Source organism: Nicrophorus vespilloides, unplaced genomic scaffold (assembly GCF_001412225.1).
Source record: "Nicrophorus vespilloides isolate i.1.1-1 unplaced genomic scaffold, Nicve_v1.0, whole genome shotgun sequence".
NCBI lineage: Eukaryota > Metazoa > Arthropoda > Insecta > Coleoptera > Silphidae > Nicrophorus > Nicrophorus vespilloides.
Genome location: NW_017096912.1, coordinates 46986 through 72670, shown reverse-complemented (window position 1 = coordinate 72670; position 25685 = coordinate 46986). Strand labels below are relative to the sequence as shown.

The following is a 25685-nucleotide window of genomic DNA, read 5'->3' as shown; positions in this document are numbered from 1 at the left end:
GGTCCGTGAAGGAGCTCAATTAGCACACCATCAGGTTGTGTTAAAGGCCAAACGTAATATTGCTCCTTATCTTAAGCAGTTAGCTGGATCATGGTTTACTTCTCAGAATGATACTTATCTACCTGCAGCTAGTGCTGCTGCCCAGTCATTCAATGTAAGTTTGTACATACTTATCTTAATATCAATTATTTATTTGTATATAATTTTAGGATGCGTTTCCAGCCAATAAGTTACAAGATGCAATTATATTTTGCCAGAAAGAGATACTTAATTACATTTGCGACAATTTAATAATACACACTGCGCTGACTCTAAACAATCCGAAAACGTATTCTAAAGCGCGTTACGAAAGAGTCATCATTTCTAGTTTGCAGGGATACGCGCTCTATTTGAGCAAGGTTCCTAAAGAATCAATTTGGTCTAATATGAAGTTACACCAAAAGATTATTATGAGCGTGAAGTTCTGGAACTTTGGTCGCAACGACGTTTCGTCAATAAGGACATCTTGGTATATAGTATTAATAGCGATGTTGCAAAGGGCTCCGTTTTTATTGGAGAATAAAGCAGCTCAAGTTACGAAAGCAGTTTTCAGTAATTTCGATGAGAGCAATCCTCAAGTCCTTCCAAATGTCTGGGAAGCTGCTTTCTTGACAATAACAACTTTTAAGGTAATATATCAACTGAGAAACTTGTTATTAACCAAATTTAATCTATGATTATTTCAGAAATGGTTTAAATATATAAACGTAGATGAACTGTTTCTACCGAAGCTGTGGAAGGTCTTGCGACAAGGGGGGCAAGGCAATGGCACCGTTAATTATCCAAATCTTAGACCACTTCTATCTCACCTGCCTCCAAACCATGACATTGAAAATTTCTGTATTAATTACATGAATAATATGCGGATTGGGTAAATAATATGCGATTAGTAAAAGTCAGTGTAATTTAAGTGTTTTTGCAGTATTCAACAGAAAAAGATCAGATCGAGCCAATCGGAATCTCGCGCTTTGTATGTAGCGTTAATCGAATGCCTGCAATACATAATTCTTAAAAATGAATCTAACCTGGCGTTGTGTGAGACACTCATCGATGAACAACTTATTGTATTAATGGAATGGTCCTTGGAAAACGGCCCTGCCGCATACAAGACGCTCTTTAAACAAATTGCAGCCCTCATACAGTATTGGCATCGGAACATAGAGCTCTATCCAAACTACAAGACGATGTGCGACCATGTGTGGATTAAATTAAAGACTCTCTTTGAAAACAAAATCGGTATGAACGAGGATTACATGGCTAGGCAGATCGAGTTCTTCTTATGCTTGAAGAGTACCACGAAGCCTAAGAAGCAGCTCAAGGTAAAATTCGATGGAAAAGATTGCAAGTCCGGAGATGATGGTCAGAGCCACGGAGAAACCTCAACAGTTTCCGAAGAGTATTTTAACTGCCTCAACTACTTGATATGTAGTAGCTGCATTTGTTGCGTGAATACTATCAGAAGAAACCCTCAACCTAGCATCGTGGATCATTTGCTCTATATGGTCCAGGAATTCGAGAACGAGACTCTTCTAAAACACCTTAACTCCAAGGTGAATTCTAGTGAGAATATGATCGATGTGTGCACTAAGATAATTTTACCATGGATTGACGACGATTCGATTCGCTCTCGTGGCGTCATCGATCTGCTTTTTATCATTTTTAAGTATTTGAAATATGAAGAAAAAGCTTTAGTCTTGAAAACTTTAGATAAGGTAAATTACTGCTCTCGGATGTAGTTTTTGAAAAATTATTAATTTAAATTGTTCAGGTTCCATATGAAGACTGTTTTGGTTGGTGCGTTGCGAAGTGCCTGTCGCATCCTTTCAACATGGATCTCGAGGTGCAAAATTGGTTGGGCAGTAAACGAGTCGGAGATTTTTTAGTTAGACTTATGGAGTACGAAATAGCTGATAAAAGTTCTCCTGAATTTAGTTTTCTATTGAAACAGACATTAACCCAGACTTCTAATGGAGGTAATTTTCATATATTTAATTTAATTCACAAATCATTTACTTAATTTTGTTTACAGATTTGCTTATTAGAAAGAATTCAGTGATCGAAATTATAGAGTCGTTGAGCGCTTGCTTGATGTCTCCTCACAACCACCCAAAGACAATCAATACTTGTGCCAGATTAGGAGCTTATTTAGCTGCGTTCCTCTATACTGAATCGTTAAAAGATGCATACTCAGACAAGCTCCTCATAGGTTTGTTTACCCTGTCCTGCAAGAACGTGTATCCTGAAGCTCTGACCAAGGACACCATTTGGGAAGTGAACACCGCCTGGCAAGATGTTATTACTTTGATAACCGGAGAAATCCAAAAAAATGAACTGAAAATCTTGGCGGAAACGTTCGCGAAAATCGTCGAGAAGAAACTGTTCAATGCGATCGAAACAATCAACTCCGATAAGTTGGTCGAAAAGATCGTGAGTTTTCTGAACTCTGTCGCTAAATGTAAGCCGCTCTACGTCGGAGAGTTGATCAGTTTATTTATTAAGAGGACTATTATTCTGCAGCAAGCGAAGATTTTGAAGCATCAGATTCAATTGATAGAATACCTGAAAGGGAATCTGTCTGATCCATATGCGTATTCTATGGTCGATCGCGATCAGTTAGAATTAATCGATGAGGTGGAAATATCCAAATATTTCACTTGGAAAGAGATCATGCTTTCGGTTATTACCTCCCCTATTGATGAAGACAACGATTGCCAGAGCGATAATGGAAGCACAGGCAACATATTGCTTAAATTGGCACAGTACACGGAGAGTATAATCTGTGAATTGCTTCACGATATCGTTTTATTAGAGTCCGTGAATCAAAATTTCAAGTCTGTGCGCAATTACGTCAAGCTCGGTGATCAATTGGTGAACCTCAAAGATAAACTCTTTAATATCCTCGACCATACCGATTCAGACACGCAGCTTAAAGTTTGCGCTATATTGGTTGATAAGGCCGGAAAAGAAGGTTGGTTGTGGACGAATACTGTTCACTTATGGTTCGTGGAGATGTCCAATTATTCAGCCATCAAAGTTTATGACAATCTATTACCTAGTATGAATACAAAATTGGCTAAATTGCACTTGACTCAAATATTGGGAAGTAATTTGAGTTACGACAACATTCATTGTAAGGTGGGCCCCGTTGGAGACGTAGTTATTCTTAGGAGCTTACTGCATTGCGATGAAATTGACGTGCAAATCGCTGAAGTATTCAAAAAAATCGAGATATTGGAATACTTTTTTAACGTCTATACCATGTAAGTTACTAGCGAAATGTATGATATTTTTATTTTATATTTGTATTTGTAGAGACTTCATGAACTGGATCCAAGTCCAAGTCCCCATTGAAATCATGAGAATGTTTACCGTTTTAGTGAATACTAGAACTAATCAATTGAATAGCCGACAATGGCAATTGATTTTAGTATTTCTTTCTACTTGGTCTAGAAAAATCAGCGTCATTAAATCTATATGTGATAATATTCAGGTAATTTCGATTCAATAATTCTTACTTCAAAAATCTTATCCGATACATTTCAGATTTCCGCATTTATTCTATCTATTGTCAAATTATTCGCTGCGATTACTGTATATATTGAAGAACTTGCCGAAGAACAACCAGCTAACAGCTTAATTGATGAGTGGAAGCTTGTGTTCGACATTCCTATCTCTAGCGATATAATGAGTATTTGGCTGTACCTATCGGAGAAGTACGAGTGCAAAGTGAACAAGATGAGCATCACCGATATGGTCTATTTGCACGAGCTGGGCAACGTTATTGGACACGTTAATGGCAATTATATCTTCCTAACGGACATTGCTGGAATGCCGGAATGGAGCAAAGTGTTTGACCAGTGTTGCACATTACTGATCAACTCGGAGCATTCCCTCCAACTCTGGGGATATAACATGCTTACTTCTCTATCATCCGGCTTGATCGAGATATCAGTCGATACCAATACTTCGCACGAGAAGGACATGATCTTCGAGCAGTTAAAGGATTTACTCGACGGAACGCATAATATGGTCAACAATATGTTACTCGACTTCAAGTGAGTTTTATAATCATTGGCTAAAAAACAGTGTTTAACATATAACGATTTTAGATTGAGTGAAGACAACTACAGAGTTGAACCATATACGGACTCATACACATATACCTTTGGATATTTTCTTATTTGGGACGTTCTGTTGAACTTGTTCGAGAAATCTTCAAGCGAATTGAGATTCCAGTACGATGATTGGTTAAGGTTTGTGCATTGTATTCAATAATGTAAACTGATTGTAATTGAATTGTGTATGTTTTTACAGAAAGGAAGAATTGCTTAACAGTTTGTTGAGCAGCATATTTAAATTGATGCCTACAGATGTCCTCAGATACACTGAGGGAAAAACGCAACCGGTCTTTGAATGTTTTTTCGAAAAGCCCAAACTACTTCTTGGAGGTAAGTTCATTTTTCAAAATAATAATTGAATTATCTATAATTGTATGGAGTTTGCAGAAGAAATAAACAGCGAAAAATTGGAGCGATTCGTTTGTTGGATTTACGCTTCAACATTGGCGCAGCTTCCGACTTCAGTTCAGCAATGGTGGACGTGCGCTGAAGATAGGATATCTGAGATAGTTGAAAGAGTAACGACCGCCTACGTCTCACCAGCTCTGTGCTATAAAAAATTAACTGAAGTTTCTAAGCACGAAAGTAGTTTCAAAAATATGGAGGTATGTAGATTTGATATTTAATTATATGGTACAAGACTAATTATTTTCATGTTTTGCAAAAAAAAAAAAAGGTTGAGATATTTGGTTCTATCCGGGCGGTGACTGGTATGTATACGATAGACGAATCCAAGATGGAATTGGTGATTGGCCTTCCACCAAACTATCCATTGCGCGGACCACGGATTATATTTAACGGACAGATCAAAGAAACTTCCCTCAAACCATGGTTGATACAGCTGCAGATGCGCGTCTTGCTCCAGGTAATAACTCGTAAACAAACAATGGTTTAGTTTGAAATAACTTATGATATATGAATTTAAGAATGAAAGAATCTGGGAGGCTCTCTCGCTGTGGAACAACAACTTGGACAAGAAGTTCAATCAAGTTGAGGAATGTACCATTTGCTTCGGTGTTTTTCGTTCACAGGCGTACCAATTACCCGATTTTCCTTGCAAGACTTGCAGAAAGAAGTTCCATCCTGCTTGTCTCGTAAGTATTTTTTTTTTAAATTTATATTTAAAACAACAATAAAATAATTTTTCTTTTTTTTTAGCATGATTGGTTTAGTAGCAGCAATAGGAGTTCATGCCCCATGTGCAGAAACCAATTTCCACTTAAAGATGTTTTACAATTACTAAAAATGTTTGATAGGTTTTACAACTTACCTATTAAATACGAGAAAGCAGCGTATCGATTCATTATTGATGCGCTATCGCGTATTCTTTTAACTAGACAGAATTCAGATCTATTCACATTAGAGAACGCCGATTTGCTTAATAATTTGAGTGATCCAGTACTGAGACGCAGGCCATCTTTTATAACCGAGAGATTGCGCAAGCGTGTGCACGCCAAATCCGCCAAATTTTTTAAGTTTTGGTCATGGGTTCAGTTTTGGAGATCAATTTTGGAAGAGGCCATCCAAACGGATCTACCTGATCTGAATTTAGCGGAATTATTACAACGATATTAAATGAATTGCAGTTTCTTCAATACCTGGATTTTATAGTATTTGTAATCTATCATCTTGCGTTATCACAGTTTGAAACACTATATTAGGGGCAGGGATACCAAAGCCGCTTATTTTTTTTCAAATCCCTGCTCAAGAAAAGGTAGTGCCAACTGTAAAAATATTACTCACATGCCCATAGACACATACTGTAACACACATATACACATATATATATATTTATATATAGATACAAAAGATATATATTTAACAATAAATTTTATTATACAACAAGATAGGTTATTTTTTTTTCTGTTCATGGTCCTCTGCTACTTAGCATTACTATCGACGAAAAAAACATTTTCGAATCGGATTCTCCTAATACTAATTTTATGTTAACGCAAATAGTTCAATTAATATTACTTTTAATACAAGGTACACCAGACAGCATTTTTATTTTAGCCATGATGTACACGGCAAAATTGTAATCTTTTTTTTACGATAAATCAGTTGGTATGGGACGTTTACAATGCCTGAGAGAGAAGAAGATTTTTCGTACGAAATCGGTTGTATTCGGAACAATCGTAACCGTTTCAAATGTTTACTTTGCGTTAATAAAACTTTCAAAACTTTTCTATTGTCACATTTCGAGTATTTCTATTTCTCCTTTGTGGAGAAAACCAGTAAACACAAGCAAGTAAGTAACATTTCCACATATATTCTTTATATACGCGTGTGTCTAAGTACAATTCAATTAATGTATGTTGTATATTAGGATGGTTTTTTATTGTTGCGTCCAAGGATGTGATATTAAAAGCGGCGATGGTATTCCAATGAGAACATTTCCTCCGGTTGATTCTCCATTGTTCGAACAATGGAAAATTGCTACGAGGAATGATTCATTGAAAAATATAGATAATCATGTTATAAGGAAAACAAGGATGATTTGCAATCTTCATTTCACTGAAAAGTACAGAAGAAAACCTTATTTTTATCAGTACGATTTACCGATGTTGACGGAAAATATTTTGGATCATAAAGTCCGACAACCCAAAGACAATTGAAATCCCAACTATGTATGATTTCGATACAGTCGGGATTTCGGTTGTCGGGCTTGCGATTTCCACCGCTTGTATATATGTAAATGTATATTGCTACTGTTCGTCTGTAATCTTTTCAATGTCGAGAATTGGTGTAAATATTTAACTTCATATGTTGAAATTGGTCGAAATCTTTAATTTCGCAAATCAAAGTTTTTTTTCAATTGTCAATAACAAATTTAAAAAAAAACACTACCATCAAATTTTGTTTCTCGCAAAATAAAAATTTAAAGGGTTCCCATTGATTTCGACTTTTCCGAAATATCTTCTTCTCTCCTAGCGTTGTAAATGGATCGTACCAACTGTCCTCGAAAAACCATATTCGCAAGTAACTGTGGTACCTCTGAGATTAATTACCATAAACTTCTTTCTTATTAATATTGTTGATAATAATATCAGCACAAATGTTTAGTAATAGATTTATTATTTATTTTGTTGTAACTTATCTTCTTTATCAATAATTTCTGTATCATGACCTAAAATTTCATTTAGAATTCGTAAATACATTACTTAATTTGTACATACATTACTTGCGGGGGAATCGAATCAACGTCCTTTTGTATAAGATTTTCGTGATATAGGCGACCAAGATGTTTACCTATTTGCTTATCAAAGTGTATGTTTGGTTGCCTGCACTTTAGGCGCAAAATAAAGATTCCATTTTTGTCACAGCTAGCGTCATCTGTTCAATATTTCAAAGGTTGTAGTTCAGGCATTTTGGGGCTGCACAAAATCCACTTCCTTCAAAACGTTCTAATATAAATAAACAAACATGTCAAAATAGTGCTTAAACAAATGTAATGTTATTACTTTAGTCTAATAATTAAAATACTAATTTAGATTTTAATTACGCAGCGACATCTGTCAGTACATCAAAGGATATGTTAAGTTTGTTCTGAGACATTTGTCTCTAAATACATAATCCATTTACAAGAAATTTTTTTTTTTTTTTTTTTTTTTCTTCAATGTGGCTAGGTGGGGAATTTATCCCGTTGCCTTTTATCTTTAGGAATGCATGACTGTGAATTAGTGAATGAGTAAAAACTCCGCCTTTCGGCTCTATTTACAAGAAATAAATTCTTATTATTGTGAGATGTGATTGGGAGTAGAGCTTATGTATATTGATGATTAAGCGTTATTATGTATTTGTTTATTTGAAAAATGAATTTGGAGTATTCAAAGAAACTTCGTGGATGTCCCTTATACAATTTTTGTTTATATACTCCATTAACAATAGACTGACCAATTATATTTTTCGAATGTATATATAAATAAACGAAAACACTAGCATCGACTTGTATCACGTTCTGTTTTAACCTGTTCTGATATGTCACGTTCTGTTCTGGTGAGTTCTTTTTGGTCCGGGTCACCAAATGCGCGTGCCCTGGTTGTCAGCAGTTGTCAGTTTAAGAATAAAAAAATACATCGCTAGAAAGACAAGCAGAAATTATCTGCATAACTAAATGAACATTTATATTGGCTTTGAGACGGATATATAAATAATAACGTGTGATGGGTGGTAAACAGAAGCAAGCTCAACGCACGAAAAACAATGCCAGGGTAAGAACAGAAATTTTGAGAAACAGATTTTGCGACTGACCACCAATATGTTTCTAGCCTTCAAATTCTGGGAGAAGCGCAGAGCTGCTGGCTTCTACCATACCCCCGTTTGGAACGTTTTCTGGCTTGAAGGAAACATGCTTTGCAAATGCTGGATTTTCATTGGTGCCCATCGATGATATTGATTCATCTGTTGATAGCAACTTTCAATTAGTCCTGAAGAAGATGAGCAAAAAGGATGGCACAACAAAGTTGAAAGCTTTACAGGAATTCACAGAGCTTATAAAGAATACAGATGCTGAGACTATCAAAGCTGTATTACCATTTTGGCCTAGGCTGTATAATAATTTATCAACAGATGCTGAACATAGGGTCCGTGAAGCAGCTCAATTAGCACAACATCAGGTTGTGTTAAAGGCCAAACGTAATATTGCTCCTTATCTTAAGCAGTTAGCTGGACCATGGTTTACCTCTCAGTATGATACTTATCCACCTGCAGCTAGTGCTGCTACACAATCATTTAGTGTAACTTTGTACATACTTATCTTAATATCAATTATTTATTTGTATATAATTTTAGGATGCCTTTCCAGCCAATAAGTTGCAAGAAGCAATTATATTCTGCCAAGAGGAGATACTTAATTACATTTGCGACAATTTGATTATACACACTGCGCAGACTCTAAGCAATCCGAAAACGAATTCGCTGGAGGATTCTAAAGCGCGTTACGAAAGAGTCATCATTTCTAGTTTGCAGGGATACGCACTCTATTTGAGCAAGGTTCCCAAAAAATCCATTGAGACTGTTATGGAGTTACACCAGAAGATCATCATGAGCGCGAAGTTCTGGAAGTTTGGTCGCAACGACGTTTCGTCTATAAGAGCGTCTTGGTATATGGTGTTAACAGCGATGTTCCAAATGGCTCCGTTTTTATTGGAGAATAAAGCAGCTCAAGTTACGAAAGCGGTTTTCAGTAATATGGATGAGAGCGATCCGGCAGTCCTTCCGAATGTTTGGGAAGCTGCTCTATTGACTATAACAACTATTGAGGTAATGGATCAACTGAGAAACTTGTTATTAACCAAATTTAATCTATGATTATTTCAGAATTGGTGGAAATATATCAACGTAGATGAACTGTTTCTACCGAAGCTCTGGAAAGTCCTGAGACAAGGGGGACAAGGCAACGCCACCGTTATTTATCCAAATCTTCTTCCGCTTCTATCTCACCTGCCTCCAAACCTAGACATTGAAAGTTTCTATAACAATTATTTTAATAATATGCGCATTGGGTAAATAATATGCGATTAGTAAAAGTCAGTGTAATTCAAGTGTTTTTGTAGTATTCAACAGAAAACGATCAGATCGAGCCAATCGGAATCTCGCGCTTTGTGTGTAGCGTTAATCGAATGCCTGCAATACACAATTCTTAAAAATCAATCTAACCTGGCGTTGTGTGAGACACTCATCGATGAACAACTCCTGGTAGCAGTGGAATGGTCCTTGGAAAACGGCCAGGCTGCATACAAGACGCTCTTCAATCAAATTTCATCCCTCATACAGTATTGGCATCGGAACGTAGAGCCCTATCCAAATTACAAAACGATGTGCGACCGCGTGTGGATTAAATTAAAGACTCTCTTTGAAAACAAAATCGGTTTGAACGAGGATTACATGGCTAGGCAGATCGAATTCTTCTTATGCTTGAAGAGTACCACGAAGCCTAAGAAGCAGCTCAAGGTAAAATTCGATGGAAACGATAGCAAGTCCGGAGATGATGGTCAGAGCCAAGGAGAAACCTCAACAGTTTCCGATGAGTATTTGAACTGCCTCAACTACTTGATATGTAGTACCTGCATTTGTTGCGTGAATACTATCAGAAGAAACGCTCAACCTAGCATCGTGGATCATTTGCTCTATATGGTCCAGGAATTCGAGAACGAGACTCTTCTAAAATACCTTAACTCCAAGGTGAATTCTAGTGAGAATATGATCGAAGTTTGCACTAAGATAATTTTACCATGGATTGACGACGATTCGATTCGCTCTCGTGGCGTCATCGATCTGCTTTTTATCATTTTTAAGTATTTGAAATATGAAGAAAAAGCTTTAGTCTTGAAAACTTTAGATAAGGTAAATTACTGTTCTCGAATGTAGTTTATGAAGAATTATTAATTGAAATTGTTCAGGTTCCATATGAAGACTGCTTTGGTTGGTGCGTTGCCAAGTGCTTGTCGCATCCTTTCAACATGGATCTTGAGGTGCAAAATTGGTTGGGCAGTAAACGAGTTGGAGACTTTTTAGTTAGAATTATGCAGTACGAAATAGCTGATGAAAGTTCACCTGAATTTAGTTTACTATTGAAACAGGCATTAACAGAGACTTTTAATGGAGGTAATTTTCATATATTTACTTTAATTCACGAATCATTTACTTAATTTTGTTTACAGATTTGCTTATTAGGAAGAAATCAGTGTTCGAAATTATAGAGTCTTTGAGCGCTTGCTTGATGTCTCCTCACAACCACCCAATGACAATCGATACTTGTGCCAGTTTAGGAGCCTATTTAGCTGCGATCGTCTATACTGAATCGTTAAAACTAGCATACTCAGATAAGCTCCTCATAGCTTTGTTCACTCTGTCCTGCTGCAGCGACGTGGATCCTGAAACCCTTTCCAAGGACACCATTTGGGAAGTGAACACCGCCTGGCAAGATATTATTACTTTGATAACCGGAGAAATTCAACAAAATGAACTGAAAATCTTGGCGGAAACGTTCGCGAAAATCGTCGAGAAGAAACTGTTCAATGCGATCGAAACAATCAACTCCGATGAGGTGGTCGAAAAGATCGTGAGTTTTCTGAACTCCGTCGCTAAATGTAAGCCGCTCTACGTCGGAGAGTTGATCAGTTTATTTATGGAGAGGACTTTTATTCCGCTGCAAGCGAAGATTTTGAAGCTTCAGATTCAATTGATAGAATACCTGAAAGGGAATCTGTCCGATCCATATGAGCCGACCAATTCTAAGGTCGATCGCGATCAGTTCGAATTGATCGATGAGGAGAAAATAGCCAAATATTTTACATGGAAACAGATCATGCTTTCGGTTATTTCCTCCCCAATCGATGAAGACGACTATTGCGAGAGCGATGATGGAAACACAGGCAACATCCTGCTTAAATTGGCTGAGAACACCGAGAATATGATCTCTGGTTTGCTTTACGATATCGCTTTATTAGAGTCGGTGAATCAAAATTTGAAGTCGGTGCGACATTACGACAAGCTCGATGGTCAATTGGCGAATATCAAAGATAAACTCGTTAATATCCTCGACCATATCGATTCAGTCACGAAGGATAAAATTGGCGGTATACTGGTTCATAAGGCCGGAGAAGAAGGTTGGTTGTGGGCGAATACTGTTCAGTTATGGTTCGTGGAGTTGTCCAAAGTACCAGCCACCAAAGTTTATGACAAGTTATTACCTAGTATGAATACAAAATTGGGTAAATTGCACTTGACTCAAATATTGGGAAGTAATTTGAGTTACGACAACGTTCATTGTAAGGTGGGCCCCGTTGGCAGCGTAGTTATTCTTAGAAGCTTACTGCATTGCGATGAAATCGACGTGCAAATCGCTGAAGTATTCAATAAAATCCAGAAACTGAGAGACGAAGATATGGGTCGTTACTTCTATAACATGTAAGTTGCTAGTGAAATGTATGATATTTTTATTTTATATTTGTGTTTGTAGAAACTTCACGAACTGGTCCCAAGTGCAAACGGCCATTGAAATCATGAGAATGTTTACCGTTTTAGTGGATACAAGAAATAATAAACAATTGAATAGCAGGCAGTGGGATTTTATCTTAGTGTCTCTTGCTAATTGGTCGGGAAAACTCAACGAGATTAAATCTACCTGTGATAATATTCAGGTAATTTTGATTCAACAATTCTTACTTCAAGAATCTTATCCGATGCATTTCAGATTGCCGCATTCATTCTATCTATTGTCAAATTATTCGCTACGATTACTCAATATATTGAAGAACTTGCGAAAGAACAACCAGCTAACAGCTTAGTTGATGAGTGGAAGAATGTGTTCGTCATTCCTATCACTACCGATATAATGAAGATTTGGCTGTACCTATCGGAGAAGTACGAGTGCAAAGTCAACAAGATCAGCATCACCGATCTGGTCTTTTTGCACGAGCTGGGCAACGTTATTGGACACGTGAATGCTAATCATATCTTCCAAACGCACATTGCTGGAATGCCGAAATGGAGCAAAGTGCTCAAACAGTGTTGCACATTGCTAATCAATTCGGAGCATTCCCTTCAACTCTGGGGATACAACATGCTCATTACTCTATCATCCGGTTTGATCGAAGTGGATTCTAAATCAGTCGATACCAATACTCCGCACGAGAAGGGCATGATCTTCGAGCAGTTCAAGGATTTACTCGTCAGAACGCATAATATCGTCAGCATTATGTTACACGACTTCAAGTGAGTTTTATAATCATTGGCTAAAAAAACAGTGTATAACATATAACCATTTTAGATTGGGTGAAGACAGCTGCAGAGTTGAACCATATACGGACTCGTACACATATACCTTTGGATATTTACTTATTTGGGACGTACTGTTGAACTTGTGCGAGAAATCTTCAAGGGAATTGAGATTCCAGTACGCTGATTGGTTAAGGTTTGTGCATTATATTCCATAATGTAAACTGATGGTAATTGAATTGTGTATGTTATTACAGAAAGGAAGAATTGCTTAACAGTTTGTTGAGCAGCATATTTAAATTGATGCCTACAGATGTCCTCAGATACACTGAGGGAAAAACGAAACCGTTCTTTGAATGTTTTGTCGAAAAGCCCAAACTGCTTCTTGGAGGTAAGCTCATTTTTCAAAATAATAATTGAATTATCTATAATTGTATGGATTTTGCAGAAGAAATAAACAGCGATAAATTGGAGCGATTCGTTTGTTGGATTTACGCTTCAACATTGGCGCAGCTTCCAGCTTCAGTTCGGCAATGGTGGACCAACGCGGAAGCTAGGACATCTCAGATAGTTGAAAGAGTTACTACAGCCTATGTTTCACCATCTCTGTGCTCTCAAGAATTAACTGATGTTTCTGAGCATGAAACTACTTTCAAAAACATGGTCGTACGTAGATTTGATGTTTAATTATATGGTACAAGACTAATTATTTTCATGTTTTGCAAAAGGTTAAGGTACATCCTTATGCTCGGGAGGTGATTGCTGTGTATACGGTAGACGATTCCCAGATGGAATTGGTGATGGCTCTTCCAACAAACTATCCATTGTGCGGACCAGACGTTCAATGTAACCGGCAGATTGGAGGAATTTCCCATAAACCATGGCTGATGCAGCTGAAGATGTGCGTGTTGCATCAGGTAATAACTCATAAACCAATAATGGTTAAGTTAGATATAACTTAATATATGAATTTAAGAATGGAAGAATCTGGGACGCTCTCTCGCTGTGGAACAACAACTTGGACAAAAAGTTCGATGGAGTTGAGGAATGTTACATTTGCTTCGCTGTTTTGCATCCAGGGACGTACCAATTACCCAAATTGTCGTGCAAGACTTGCAGAAAGAAGTTCCATGCTGCTTGCTTGGTAAGTATTTTTATTTATATTTAAAACAACGATAAAATGATGTTTCTTTTTTTTAGTACAAATGGTTCAGTACCAGCAATAAGAGTACATGCCCCATATGCAGAAACCTGTTTTAAATTGGCTAGCTTTAAACGAACAAAACTATAAGATATTTTAAGCATACGGAAAATACTTTTAAATCGTACCAAAAAAAAAATGATATATATTATGTATGTATTGATGGTTGTAGAAACCATACTCGAGGGAAAACCTCAATTGTTAATTTTTAATATTTTTTGATTGAATGAAAAAAAAATCTATCTTTGAACTGTGTATACCAGTCACATTGACTTTAGTTTGAACCTTGTATAAACTTTAGGAACCTATTTTATGAATGTATTTTATCAGAATGTTGCACGAATCGTGTAGTAATTTGATATTTTTAAGAATGTGTTGAATTCAAATATATATGATTAGCGACATCTTTCGATGGTTTTTTAGAATGATCCTATTGATTGCATAACCTTTTTATGAGCTATCTTCATTGCGGTAAGGTCGTTCATGTGGTTGTCAACTTGATTTACTTAATATTATGGAATTTGTAATCAATTCTGTGGCCAGGAATTTGTTGAAATTTAATTCTCGGTGTTTAATCAGAAGGAATATAATGACGACTCCGTCGAGGTGCGAGAAAGCTATGGAAGAGCTTTCCGGTAATCCTTACTTTGAGAAATATGCCCAAAAGATTGCATCTCTCCAGAAGACTTCCCCAGAGGAATTCTTGTCAAGGGTTGAGGACCACAAGACCAGGAAGGAGTTTAAGCCAGAGCCTGTGAAAGAAAGGTGATGATGAGATCAATCAAATTGCTTCATTACTAACTTTGCGTTGATGATTAGGCAATTCACTAGTCTGCTGGAACCCAAGAAAGCTGTAGATTTAAAGGATGGAGCACAGGATGAATCATTGGATAAAATCATGAAGTTGGACTTGATCAAGGACAAGGACGTGGATGAGATCAAGGAGATTTGGTTGAAATATCATGTACAGAAGGAGACTATAGCTGCTGTCATCAGAAGCAGTGACTATGACAAGATCTTGGAGCAAGCTTTGAAGACACCCTTATTCCTGTTCCCACTGCCCAGGAGTCAAGGCTATGAATTCATAATGTGCCAATTCCAAAATAACAGCATCCATTTCACTCCATTGATTTGCTACCAGGTAGAGTAGTCAAATAAAATCAATCAAAATCTTTTTTAAATTTCAATTTTTAGGTGCACAAAGAAAACGCACCAGAATGCTTGACAATCAAAAACTACACAGAGTTCAAAGATTCCAAAGGCATTGTCCTCATGAGGGGAGAGTATGATAAGAACACAATTGACGCCAAGGAGGCGCAATGTTTGGCAAACCAAGTGCAACTGTACTACAACCAGAATGATGAGGCTAAGGTGAAACTTATGGAGCTGTTCAACAACAAGCCAGACGAATTCAAACACATGGATCTGATCAAGCAGATCGAATCATTGTCTCTTTAAAATAAATGAAACAAAATCGTTGTTTTTTTGTATATAATTAAAAAATAAATAAAAATAAATAGTATGGGTATAAATTAGGCGGGTGTTGGAGTTGAGGTCTCCTCTGATTCATTCATTTCGCCGACGAAGATCTTGCAGCAACGTCCAGACGTGCGCAAGACGATACACATTCCAATGATGACAAAACCAAATGCTAGAGAATTACAGATAATTGAAAACACAAGAAATTTGCAAATTATTTAAATGTACCTAAGACTGTAGGAATGGTGACTGTGTAGAAGTATGTAGAACTGGTGAAGGAAGTTCTGTATTGTGGCTGATAAACCGTCTTCGACTTAGTTTTGGGAATTGGTGTGCGGGTTTCCTCCTCATCCCTATCTTCTATTTTAGCCTCTTCAGTGTTTTCCTCGTCTTTGGCCCTCCGACGACGCACTAAATTTATCAAAGGATCCAACCACACGTTGGAAGATCCGAAACTGCTCCCCCCGACAGGATTAGCGGTGGTACGTTTTTCGGTACCACCGCTAATGAATAAAAAATAATGCCGTTTCTTTTGCTTCTGTACATCCAACTCAGTGGACACGTTGTCAACCTTCCCGGTGCTCATGGGAATCGTCTTCTCGGTGGCGTTCTGCGCTCTACGCGTGGTACAAGCCGGGCAAAAGCCGAACTCATCGTGAGAGCATTTCATCGCCTCCGGTTCGAACCTCTCCTCCGACGGTTGTTGCGCGAAGTCGCGCATCACGTTCGAAAGGAAGAACTGTATCATCCTCTGGAAAGGATTCAGAACACCCTCCGTTTGATTGTAAATCCTAGTGTTTGTCATGAATGTGACGACCATCCTAGGTTTTTGAAGCGCCGTTCCGTTCTCAGTCGAATTCCCAACATCCCCGGCGCTTATCGCTTAAAAGCGTAATCTTAATTAGATTTTCTATTTAGGTCTACAACCAACACATTCTTACCAAAAAGCAGCGCCAAGGCGAGAAGAGTTAAGCGTCTCATTGCGAGAACGCGGATATCATGTCGCAATAAAATCGCTTCTTGTCAATATCGATAATAAATAAATAAAAACGCTCGCACGGCCAGCTTAATTACAATTTTCAATTAAGATTATTTTAATCGAAAATGATTCTGCTTTGCAGACGCGCGAGTTTATAGGAAAGCATATATAATCTGACCGATGAACGGTACCCATCTCAGTGGGATCGCAAGCTTCAGACAGTAAACATGTCCATGAAAACGGAGAAGATTGGAATCGTTGGAAGGTAAGATTATACAATCTATTAATTGTCTGCATTGTTTTTGTAATGATTTCTTCGTAATATAGCGGCCTTATTGGGCGTAGCTGGGCTATGCTCTTTGCCGGCGTTGGTTATCAAGTTACCATTTACGATATTGAACCAAAACAAATCGAGGTTGCACTCGTGGATATCGAGCAGCAGCTCAATACTTTGGAGAAAGAGGGAATGCTACGCGGAACGCTCAAGGCGGTCCAACAATTCTCCTGCATCAAAGGTGATATAATTAAATTCATATTATTTCAATTGATTTACAATTTTATTCCACTTACGAATAAAAACATACAAACCCGTGATTGCAATGCAAACAGTAAACATTCTTATCATCTTTAGTTGGTCAATGATAAAGGCTCACGTAATAATAAACAACTTGTTACGCCCACTGGTGGAGAGAATGTAAAGCAATTAATATCGATCTTCATCTTATTGGTCCATACGCAACTTTTATTACCAAACCTTAAATGTGATTGGTTCATTTCGAATTCTTTAACCAATGTTTTGAAAACCAATGTATGAAATACTGAAATGAAGAATCGTTTAGGTAGCACAAATTTGGAGGAAGCTGTAAAGGATGCTGTCCTAGTCCAGGAATGTGTTCCTGAAAATCTCGAATTGAAGCGTAAAGTATGGAAGGGAATCGACGACGTAGCTGGACCAAACACGATTTACTCAAGCTCCACTTCGACCTTCATGCCATCATTGTTTTCTGATCATTTGAAGAACAAGTTAGTCNTTTTTTTATAGACAAAACACCGTTGTCTCTCATCCAGTGAATCCACCATACTATGTACCATTGGTTGAGATCGTGCCAGCTCCATGGACCGATCCGAAAGTTGCAAAGAAAACCAGAGAGATCATGGAAGAAATCGGTCAAACACCGGTGAGCTTAAGTAGGGAAATCGAAGGTTTCGTACTGAACAGAATCCAGTACGCTATCCTCAACGAAACTTGGAACCTGATTGCCGATGGTGTTCTGGACGTCAAGGACACCGATAAGGTGATGTCTGATGGTTTGGGAATGAGGTACGCGTTCATGGGTCCTCTGGAGACGGCGCATCTAAACGCTGAAGGATTTGTTAACTATTGCGAGAGATACGCGAACACCATCCACGCAGTGAGCAAGACTTTTAAACCTTTGCCCAAGTTCGAAGGACCACTCGTCAAGGAGATGGCCAAAGATTTGGAGCAGATGGTTCCTCTTGATAAATTGCAAGAAAGGCGCAACTGGCGTGACCTATGCTTGACCAAATTGAGTCAACTTAAAAAAGAGACGCAATAGTTGCGTGTTTCGATTAAAATCTATTTGTATACCTTCATCAAAATTATAAATTTCAAATAATTTATTGTATTTTCTTTGATTTTTTTGAACAAATATAAATCTTAGTATAATAAGGAAGAGTAATTATAAATCATATCGTCTCAAAAATATTATCTAATAGTTTCCAATTGGAGTATGATAACTAGATTACTTGTAGTATAATTAGATTTTTTATTTAGACTTCTTTAGATAATGTTAATCCACTAAGAATTCATCAGATGATTTATGCTGATACAGTTGCATACGTTTAATTAGACAATCAGCGGGTGTTGCCTAAACGATAGGAATTCCTATACTGCGCATGGGATTGGAGCGGTGGGAGTTGGAAGTCAGTCAAATAGCTGCGAGCGTGAGATTCAAATCACCTCACCGTCCAATTGAATTAAATAGTTTTCAATAAAAATAAGTGACCCTGTCGTTTTCCACGTGTCCCCAAGATGTCTCAGCTTTACGTGCGATCCATGGCCGCTCTCGACAAATTCGTCCCTCACAAGTTCCAGCCACTCTGGCAGCATCCAGCTGGTAAGTTGCCGAAGATTCGCAAAGACCACCTGTTGTTTAGACACCTGAGCCGACCTTTCGATCAGAGTGTATTACACTCCAACACATCCCGACACGATAAATATATGCCGAGTCCGGAGTATTCATTTTCTGCTGTGCTTTTCTAGGACCTAAAACTGTTTTCTTTTGGGCTCCGGTTTTCAAATGGGTAAGGCTTCTTCGTCGACACCAGCGAAACCCATTCACTCGCTGCCATCGCATCCTCATCAATTATTTATCAACCAGTATTCATTGAGCCCAATCAAATTCAATTGTCGCCGAACATAATTATTCATTGTTGTTGAACGACTTCAATACCATTCGTAACTTTGACCTTAACGTTTCTCGGCAACTGGAAATGTACAGCGCTTTTGTTGTTGTTGTTCACCTTTCACATGATTTCGCTTTATTTATTTCGTTTTTTTGTTGTTTTGTCTTCGCTCACGGTTGTTCGTTCCAGGGTTTAGTTATTGCTGGGATCAGCGATTTGCAGAGGCCAGCTGATAAGATAAGCGTCTCGCAAACCACGGCTTTGGCGGCCACTGGTATTATTTGGTCGAGGTACTCTCTGGTCATCACGCCCAAGAACTACAGTCTCTTCAGCGTCAATCTGTTCGTTGGAATGACGCAGCTTTACCAGCTATTTAGAGCTATCAGGTACATTTGGATATTTCCATTATTATTTAATTGCGTATAATATCGTTTTATCAAGAAACGCGCGCGATAAGGAATTCAGCGATTATTGCATAATACCGCGCTTATCTATTTGCGAATCGGCCTTATAAAATCTATGAGTAGTCGCATTTCTCTCAACGAACTACGTACTAAAACAGTATAGTTTGTTTACTTTACAATATTTATTTATGTTTCCTATTATATCCACCGCTTTATTTTCTCGTATTTTATCTTTAAAGGCCATATTCAAAGGTTATATAACGTTAAATAAAACATATTATACTTCAAACATAGCTTTGGCTTTTTACCAAGTTTGTAGCAAATTTGGCCATATTACTTACTCTAATGCTACTACACTTTAAGGTGAACTTAACTAGATTATATGTTTTTTAAATAATTAAAAAAAAACATGTTACGTTTAAAATGTAACGACATTATTACTACAACTCGTGATTGCTTAATAATACCTATAACGGTTTAAACACAGAAACGCTAGCAGCATAGGAAATGCAGTTGACCTTGTATAATTTCCTTCGAGGTTGTTTCGACGATTTCTATCAAGTAAACGCAGTTTTATTCTTTTGAAAATAATTCCTATCTTTATATATATATATATTCAACAAGAAACAAAGCATGAATTTACTGCTTAACAGATAATTAGAAATGATCGTGAAACTTGCTGTAGCTTTGTTTCATATAAATTACATAATTAAAATGTATAGTTCTTATAGAATTATATGTTATTATAGTATTTACACATTTAAGAAAAATAATTATTTATGTTTAATTTACTTAAACCCAAGAAAACAAATTTATTAACGTCACCTATTTATGTTTCAGGCATCAAAGGAGTCTTAAAGCGAACTAAATGATTAACCAATTTTTAGTACAATTGTTACGTTAAAGGAAAAACTTCAAAGAAATTATGTAAGTCTATATCAATATTTATTAATTATTCGCAAGTCTCTTGGGATCTGGTTACTGTGATAGATCTAACTTGTTGCTGTTTACCGTATATTTATATATCTTGTAATTATAATTTATATATTTTATACAACCAAATTCGTTGTTTTATTTGTTTTACCCATCGTTCAGCTCTACTAGACCAGTAAAGTTATCTATGAAGATATTTACTACTTGAAAGAGGCAATTAGCAAATGCAAACATTACAATCTTTGTTTTGTATCAAGAGAACAATGAGTGATAATTACACACAAACTATTTATTTGTATTGGCTTTTATAAAGAATATAAATATTTATGGGCTTAAATAAATAACGTTGCGGAATATATTTAGAACGTTAGCTTATAATAAATAATGTATTTATAAAACGGAAATTAGAAACAGGAAAAAAAGTTAACTTACATAACACAGTGTTTTCTTTGCACATCTACAGCTAAGCCAAACGTATACATATTTTGTTGTTGTTGTTCATCGTCGTCGTCGTCATCGTATGTGAGTTGCTATCATTCGAACAGTTTTCTACTCGTTTAGTTTTTCTTTTTCTCCTGCTTTTTATCCAGATTCGCGCAGTCGTTAAAAGGTACATTATCCAATCGAACGGTGTCTTTGGTGATCTTAGCTTCTGCATAAACAAAAAGATGTAAATTTGATTTGATTGTTTTTACTATATTTCATTATTTTGAATTTACCGAATTTTCCTGGAGCCACCTCCCTGGCTTGTATCACAGAAGTCCTCAGTTCCGTTTCGACTGCTTTAGAATACTGAATCAGCTATAAACAAATTTAGTTGTTCAATAAACATTTTGCTTTGTAATTTGTTACTATTATCAGGTATCAATTTGTAAATTGTATAAAGTTTCTATTTAGAAACATTGTATTATTATTAAGTTAAGTTAAGCAACGTGTATCGCGAAAATTTTGCAAATGGTGACTTTTACTGTTTTGAAAATTCAATGTTATTTATTTAAAAAAATGTCTTGTGTACATAATTTTAGTAATATGCATTATTAACACTATAACACCGGTCTATCTAAACAAAAGTAATACAGAGGAACCTCGCTTAACGAGCAAAATGAATTGTAAGAAAAATGACTCGCTTAACGAGCGACGTTTCGCATAACGAGTGACGATGAGANNAGGTTCCACTGTATCAGTTGACAATAAACATTACTTACTTCAGATATAGCATGATTATCCTTGACATGCATGTTCCTCTTGTATTCATCATTGATTTTATCCCTGCTGGCTTTCATAGCATTGGTGTCTCCATCAAAGACAATCTTCCTAGCTCTGTGCAAAAGTTTAAAACTTTGCAAAACCTACAACATTCCCTGATTAATATTGTAAAGTAAATATAAAAGTATACTATAATATTTACCTCTTTACGTAACGTAGAAGCCATATTATCGAAAATTTACAATAAGAAATTTGCACAATCAGTTAGATTTCAGGTTAGAATTCAAATTGGACAAGTATCAAAACATGGATGAAGTTCGTCACGTTACATAATTAAAATTTTGAAATTACAAGAATTTCATTTAAGTGAATATTAAGGATATTCTTAATGTTATATATATATACTGTGAAACAATAATTAACTATGGTAATAGCAGTATTTTTATTAATTGTTTATTAATGTAGGCAACTTAATTTACTTTTTAAATGTATTTACAGTATTTTGGGATTATTTAAGTTAAATTATATTCTAAGACAATAATTACATTGCCTCAATATTGTTCATTATAAATTTAAGCATTTCTTTATAACGAAATGTGAATTAAAACTTAAAGTTTAGATCACCAAGTATACACCTTGTTATAAAATTAAATCATTTTCTAATTATATTTGCATGCATTGTATTGGATAAACGTAGACATGTGCATCAATTAAAGTATTAACAATGTTTGTTCTTTACTGAAAGCAAGCAATTTTTCAATAGAAATATCGTTAAAAAAAATGATGCGTCTGGAATGTATGTGCATCTCATTCTAATGTTAAGCAATGATATTTCCATCGCATTAATTACAATCACACAACGCTTGTACTTCATTTTTTTTTCGCTGTTAACATTTTGAACCAATTAAGGGTTGCCATAATAGTTGCTTTGTTTTTTTTTGTTTTGTTCAAGAGTTTCTTGTTTTTGTTAATGGAATTCATTGATTGGAGACAACCAGAACAAATGCAAGACAACACAACCAGAGTGTGAATCACATGTGAATGAAGTGCAGTGAGTTGTTATTGTTGTTTTTCTTATGGATCAACACAATTGTTGTAGGATCATGAGTGATAAATACATCTTCGAGGATGATTCATCAGTGGTGCAAATGGATAATCATGATGAAGATTTCAATCCTGCAGGCAGTTCCACACTGTCCGAAACATTCATGTCAGCCCAATCTGACAATGAGACACAGTATTTTTCTGTATTTGAAAACAATGAGACAATCTTAGGAGATATGACTCAAGACAATCTGGAAGTTCCACATGTTGATGAGATAGCTGAAGAATTTGAGTTGAACCAAGAAGCTGGAGAGGATACTAGTTCTCAGGAAGTTGTGTTGTTCAGAGTGGATGGATCGGATGCTCTGTATGGTTTCCAGTTGGCTCAAGATGAGGAAGGAAACTTGCAGAAGTATCAGTTTCAAGTCCAGTAAGATTAATAATGTTCTTATTGGGATGTTGGAAATTTTTTATTTTTTATTTTAGGGAGAATAGTGAGGGTCAATTTGAACCTGTCCCAGGAACTATAGAAGTTCTACCATACTCAAGTGAAGATGTTGATTATGTTGAAGAAGGCCAAGAGGATTTAGACAATACAATAACTCCTGAACAGATATACATTAAACAGGAATTTCTATCTTCGGAGGAGTCTCAGGAAGCATTGAACAATCTTGAGAATCATGTTGATGAACAATTGGAGCACTCAGGTGTGTTTTATGAAAAGGAAGTTCCATTAATAAAAAATATTAAGGTGGAAGATCCCAAATCAGGTACAATCATGTTTGTGGTGAATGAAATATTAGTAATCTTTTTGTTATTTATTAGCGGAATTGTTGGATTCGTATCATATGTATTTGGAGAGTGATCACACTGCCGAAGAGATTCAGACCAATCAAATACAGACTGAAGAGCCCAGTGTTGACTTAGATTACGAGGATATATATTTAACCGATAGCCAATATGTGGCCGAGTCTCATAATCCTGAAATATTGGTGAATAATGAGGATTCCGTTGAAGTGCAGGAAGAGCAAAATGCGATGGTCAAACAGATTTTCTTGGAAACTGGAAATGATGACAGCTACGGTTCCGCCAGTACGTACTACGAGTCGATCGATGAATATCACGATGATCCTGATCAGGATATTCATAATAACGTAGAGGAAGTGGACGAAGAAGAGGAGGAATATATATCTTATGTGGTGAAGAGTCCAGAGAAAGAGAACATAGAGGTCCCTAGGACGTACAGGACAATTCATATGAATCCTAGGAGCGTTTTGAAATCGACGGCTTTGGCATTAGCTGAGCAGCGACCACAGCCAGAGTACGACAAGAGATTTGCGAAGGGGAAAGTGGCGATGCAGGCTCGACAAATGCATAATTATATTTCACAGACGAAGATTTTGGAGGCACCGGTAAGATTGGAACGTCTACCGCGGAAGCAGAAGATCAAACCTCTTGAACGGGTTGGAGAGGAGATTGTACTAGAAGAAGTGGTTGTCTCCTCCAATGGATTCATTCAGATATCTAGAGACGGCGTTGTCAGGGAGCGCAAGCTGATCGTACCGACGGCTTGCATCCAGCTTAGCGATTCCGAGGAAGATGGGAAAGCTAAGAAGCGTAAGAAACGAAGCAAAAAATCCAAACAGGTTGAAATTGTTATCAGCGATTCGGAAGATGAAGTCGTCAAACCGAAGTTGAAGAGGGACGAGGAAAATGGAAAAAAATTGGAGAACCAGTGTTCGAAGTGTCCGAAGAGTTTCCCTAGCGTTGGCAGTTTGAGAACGCATCTACAGTACCACAACTTTGAGGAGTCTGAAAAGTTGAAACAAAAAGAAAGGACGGCCAGTAGCACAAATAAATATATGTGCGAGATTTGCGGAGATTGCTTCAAGAATATGGTATTGCTCACGAGGCATGTCTCTATGCACAATAAGAAGGTTGGGAAGAAGGAATGCACTGTCTGCAAGAAACTGTTTGCAAACGCTCAGCAACTGACGGTGCACGGGCGAAGCCACGTGAAGGAGCAGATGTTTAAAGCTACCACAACCTTTAACAAAACGCCAAAGAAGCAGCTGTTGAAACGCAGCATAGCTAAGAGCAGTTTGCAGTGCCAGGACTGCGGCAGGACCTTCTCCACGAGTACCCTGTTGGAGTCCCACGTGAAATTACATAAACGTTTTGCGTGCAGATCATGTTCACTTACGTTCCTCTCAAAGTACCTTCTGGATGCCCACATGCGCACCAAGTGCGTAAAGTCACCTATGCTCAAGTCGAAGAAAGTCAAATTGAAATCTCCACATATTTGGAAATTGAATTGTGATAAATGCGATGCCGTCTTCTTCACCTACAGAGATTGTTTCACACACAAGGTGAACGAGCACGGATTGGTGGGATCAGTTGGTAAGGCTGTTAGGAAGAGCACGTACAGTAGACCGAGTGAACACAGCGGAATACCAGCCAGTAAACGACTGAGGGAGGCTTTCGCCGGCTTAAAGAATACCATACAGAATAATTGATGAAAGCACTCCATTCAGAGTGATCTAATAAGAAACCCCACAATCGTTAAAAAAAAATATAAAGTGTTCTTATTATTTAACTCTAGCTGCAAGGACATTCAATGCCCACATTTTTTGTATTGGATTTCATTTGTTTAGTCCCCACAGCGACATGATTAATGCCGTAACTGCCTTTATTAAGGATACGCAGCCGAAGCTGCCTGTTTGTTGTATATACTCTATTTTTGAGATGAGAAAACAATTTCTCTGAAAAAGAAGGAAATATATGCTTTGTTGAACTGAACTCTTTAAATATTCGATAATTATGTTTTAGTTAATAGTCTACGCAAACACCGCGTACACAGTTACATATGTTTTAGTTAATGATTTTTTTTGTAATAATCTAAGCAAAAAAAAAATACACAAAGACAATATAATGAATTTTACTTCCCTAATGGTAACGCATACTTGTGATATTCCGGGAAGTAAAAACTAATTCTCCATTTGGGGTTTTCTAAATAAACTAAGATCACCGTTACACGACAGAAATCCACAATGTTTTCACACTAAAAAAATGCAAAGTGTATATATATATATAATATTTTTATATTTAAGTTCGATCTGTTGAAATTTATTTTT

The 25685-nt window shown here is 36.9% G+C and overlaps 9 protein-coding genes and 1 long non-coding RNA gene across 11 annotated transcripts; 8 read left to right on the top strand and 2 right to left on the bottom strand.

The window, feature by feature from the left end:
- Positions 1–527: 527 nt before the first annotated feature.
- Positions 528–4098, top strand: LOC108558435 (E3 ubiquitin-protein ligase listerin-like). The gene is made up of 7 exons (XM_017915349.1): positions 528–668; positions 726–910; positions 962–1751; positions 1808–2012; positions 2069–3299; positions 3352–3529; positions 3583–4098. Exons 1-7 carry the CDS (start codon positions 528–530, stop codon positions 4096–4098), a joined length of 3246 nt encoding a protein of 1081 aa, XP_017770838.1.
- A 134-nt stretch (positions 4099–4232) lies between these two features.
- LOC108558446 lies at positions 4233–4621 on the top strand. The gene is made up of 3 exons (XR_001890895.1): positions 4233–4292; positions 4354–4487; positions 4545–4621. It is a non-coding gene; the product is annotated as an uncharacterized LOC108558446 (long non-coding RNA).
- Positions 4622–4700: 79 nt separating this feature from the next.
- LOC108558434 (E3 ubiquitin-protein ligase listerin-like) lies at positions 4701–5732 on the top strand. The gene is made up of 4 exons (XM_017915348.1): positions 4701–4762; positions 4834–5022; positions 5084–5251; positions 5316–5732. Exons 1-4 carry the CDS (start codon positions 4757–4759, stop codon positions 5730–5732), a joined length of 780 nt encoding a protein of 259 aa, XP_017770837.1. The 5' UTR covers positions 4701–4756.
- A 2447-nt stretch (positions 5733–8179) lies between these two features.
- LOC108558441 (E3 ubiquitin-protein ligase listerin) lies at positions 8180–14483 on the top strand. Its single transcript, XM_017915355.1, has 15 exons — positions 8180–8368; positions 8426–8893; positions 8949–9419; positions 9477–9661; positions 9713–10502; positions 10559–10763; positions 10820–12068; positions 12121–12301; positions 12355–12875; positions 12931–13074; positions 13136–13269; positions 13327–13544; positions 13607–13795; positions 13855–14022; positions 14079–14483. The coding sequence occupies exons 1-15, from the start codon at positions 8321–8323 to the stop codon at positions 14136–14138; spliced, it is 5031 nt and encodes a 1676-aa protein (XP_017770844.1). The 5' UTR covers positions 8180–8320; the 3' UTR covers positions 14139–14483.
- Positions 14484–14531: 48 nt separating this feature from the next.
- Positions 14532–15616, top strand: LOC108558443 (ATP synthase mitochondrial F1 complex assembly factor 1). The gene is made up of 3 exons (XM_017915357.1): positions 14532–14844; positions 14899–15220; positions 15274–15616. Exons 1-3 carry the CDS (start codon positions 14594–14596, stop codon positions 15535–15537), a joined length of 837 nt encoding a protein of 278 aa, XP_017770846.1. The 5' UTR covers positions 14532–14593; the 3' UTR covers positions 15538–15616.
- On the bottom strand, positions 15555–16575 carry LOC108558445. Its single transcript, XM_017915358.1, has 3 exons — positions 16500–16575; positions 15787–16440; positions 15555–15730 (listed from the first exon to the last, which is right to left on the bottom strand). Exons 1-3 carry the CDS (start codon positions 16537–16539, stop codon positions 15612–15614), a joined length of 813 nt encoding a protein of 270 aa, XP_017770847.1. The 5' UTR covers positions 16540–16575; the 3' UTR covers positions 15555–15611.
- Positions 16576–16677: 102 nt separating this feature from the next.
- Positions 16678–18164, top strand: LOC108558442 (lambda-crystallin-like). The gene is given in 4 exon segments (XM_017915356.1): positions 16678–16802; positions 16865–17052; positions 17377–17576; positions 17578–18164. Coding segments are annotated over 4 exon segments (963 nt in total). The 5' UTR covers positions 16678–16764; the 3' UTR covers positions 18115–18164.
- A 402-nt stretch (positions 18165–18566) lies between these two features.
- LOC108558453 (mitochondrial pyruvate carrier 2-like) lies at positions 18567–20449 on the top strand. Its single transcript, XM_017915368.1, has 4 exons — positions 18567–18675; positions 18822–18862; positions 19154–19350; positions 20209–20449. Exons 1-4 carry the CDS (start codon positions 18591–18593, stop codon positions 20234–20236), a joined length of 351 nt encoding a protein of 116 aa, XP_017770857.1. The 5' UTR covers positions 18567–18590; the 3' UTR covers positions 20237–20449.
- A 337-nt stretch (positions 20450–20786) lies between these two features.
- On the bottom strand, positions 20787–21810 carry LOC108558452 (complex III assembly factor LYRM7). Its single transcript, XM_017915367.1, has 4 exons — positions 21710–21810; positions 21507–21650; positions 21021–21102; positions 20787–20953 (listed from the first exon to the last, which is right to left on the bottom strand). The coding sequence occupies exons 1-4, from the start codon at positions 21731–21733 to the stop codon at positions 20859–20861; spliced, it is 345 nt and encodes a 114-aa protein (XP_017770856.1). The 5' UTR covers positions 21734–21810; the 3' UTR covers positions 20787–20858.
- Positions 21811–22185: 375 nt separating this feature from the next.
- LOC108558451 lies at positions 22186–25661 on the top strand. 2 transcript variants are annotated; one of them, XM_017915365.1, is made up of 4 exons: positions 22186–22553; positions 22607–22981; positions 23038–23321; positions 23377–25661. In XM_017915365.1, exons 1-4 carry the CDS (start codon positions 22549–22551, stop codon positions 25065–25067), a joined length of 2355 nt encoding a protein of 784 aa, XP_017770854.1. In that variant the 5' UTR covers positions 22186–22548; the 3' UTR covers positions 25068–25661. The 2 variants fall into 2 exon arrangements, with proteins under 2 accessions (XP_017770854.1, XP_017770855.1); XM_017915366.1 differs by having other exon boundaries at positions 22186–22558.
- The last annotated feature ends 24 nt before the right edge of the window (positions 25662–25685 follow it).

Excerpts from the sequence above, each read along its gene's own strand:
- LOC108558435 (XM_017915349.1), top strand. The coding sequence starts at position 528 with ATGTTGCAAAGGGCTCCGTTTTTATTGGAGAATAAAGCAGCTCAAGTT. Across the intron at positions 911-961 it reads ATGAATAATATGCGGATTGG|TATTCAACAGAAAAAGATCA; the intron begins GTAAATAATATG and ends GTGTTTTTGCAG. Across the intron at positions 1,752-1,807 it reads TCTTGAAAACTTTAGATAAG|GTTCCATATGAAGACTGTTT; the intron begins GTAAATTACTGC and ends TAAATTGTTCAG.
- LOC108558434 (XM_017915348.1), top strand. Across the intron at positions 5,023-5,083 it reads AGATGCGCGTCTTGCTCCAG|AATGAAAGAATCTGGGAGGC; the intron begins GTAATAACTCGT and ends TATGAATTTAAG. Across the intron at positions 5,252-5,315 it reads AGTTCCATCCTGCTTGTCTC|CATGATTGGTTTAGTAGCAG; the intron begins GTAAGTATTTTT and ends CTTTTTTTTTAG.
- LOC108558441 (XM_017915355.1), top strand. The coding sequence starts at position 8,321 with ATGGGTGGTAAACAGAAGCAAGCTCAACGCACGAAAAACAATGCCAGG. Across the intron at positions 12,876-12,930 it reads ATTATGTTACACGACTTCAA|ATTGGGTGAAGACAGCTGCA; the intron begins GTGAGTTTTATA and ends TAACCATTTTAG. Across the intron at positions 13,075-13,135 it reads CAGTACGCTGATTGGTTAAG|AAAGGAAGAATTGCTTAACA; the intron begins GTTTGTGCATTA and ends ATGTTATTACAG.
- LOC108558443 (XM_017915357.1), top strand. The coding sequence starts at position 14,594 with ATGGAATTTGTAATCAATTCTGTGGCCAGGAATTTGTTGAAATTTAAT. Across the intron at positions 14,845-14,898 it reads CCAGAGCCTGTGAAAGAAAG|GCAATTCACTAGTCTGCTGG; the intron begins GTGATGATGAGA and ends GTTGATGATTAG. Across the intron at positions 15,221-15,273 it reads CTCCATTGATTTGCTACCAG|GTGCACAAAGAAAACGCACC; the intron begins GTAGAGTAGTCA and ends TTCAATTTTTAG.
- LOC108558445 (XM_017915358.1), bottom strand. The coding sequence starts at position 16,539 with ATGAGACGCTTAACTCTTCTCGCCTTGGCGCTGCTTTTTG. Across the intron at positions 16,441-16,499 it reads CGCCTTGGCGCTGCTTTTTG|CGATAAGCGCCGGGGATGTT; the intron begins GTAAGAATGTGT and ends TACGCTTTTAAG. Across the intron at positions 15,731-15,786 it reads CACCATTCCTACAGTCTTAG|CATTTGGTTTTGTCATCATT; the intron begins GTACATTTAAAT and ends GTAATTCTCTAG.
- LOC108558453 (XM_017915368.1), top strand. The coding sequence starts at position 18,591 with ATGTCTCAGCTTTACGTGCGATCCATGGCCGCTCTCGACAAATTCGTC. Across the intron at positions 18,676-18,821 it reads ACTCTGGCAGCATCCAGCTG|GACCTAAAACTGTTTTCTTT; the intron begins GTAAGTTGCCGA and ends GTGCTTTTCTAG. Across the intron at positions 19,351-20,208 it reads CAGCTATTTAGAGCTATCAG|GCATCAAAGGAGTCTTAAAG; the intron begins GTACATTTGGAT and ends TTTATGTTTCAG.
- LOC108558452 (XM_017915367.1), bottom strand. The coding sequence starts at position 21,733 with ATGGCTTCTACGTTACGTAAAGAG. Across the intron at positions 21,103-21,506 it reads ATAATCATGCTATATCTGAA|CTGATTCAGTATTCTAAAGC; the intron begins GTAAGTAATGTT and ends ATTTGTTTATAG. Across the intron at positions 20,954-21,020 it reads GGTGGCTCCAGGAAAATTCG|AAGCTAAGATCACCAAAGAC; the intron begins GTAAATTCAAAA and ends TTGTTTATGCAG.
- LOC108558451 (XM_017915365.1), top strand. Across the intron at positions 22,982-23,037 it reads AAGTATCAGTTTCAAGTCCA|GGAGAATAGTGAGGGTCAAT; the intron begins GTAAGATTAATA and ends TTTTTATTTTAG. Across the intron at positions 23,322-23,376 it reads GGTGGAAGATCCCAAATCAG|CGGAATTGTTGGATTCGTAT; the intron begins GTACAATCATGT and ends GTTATTTATTAG.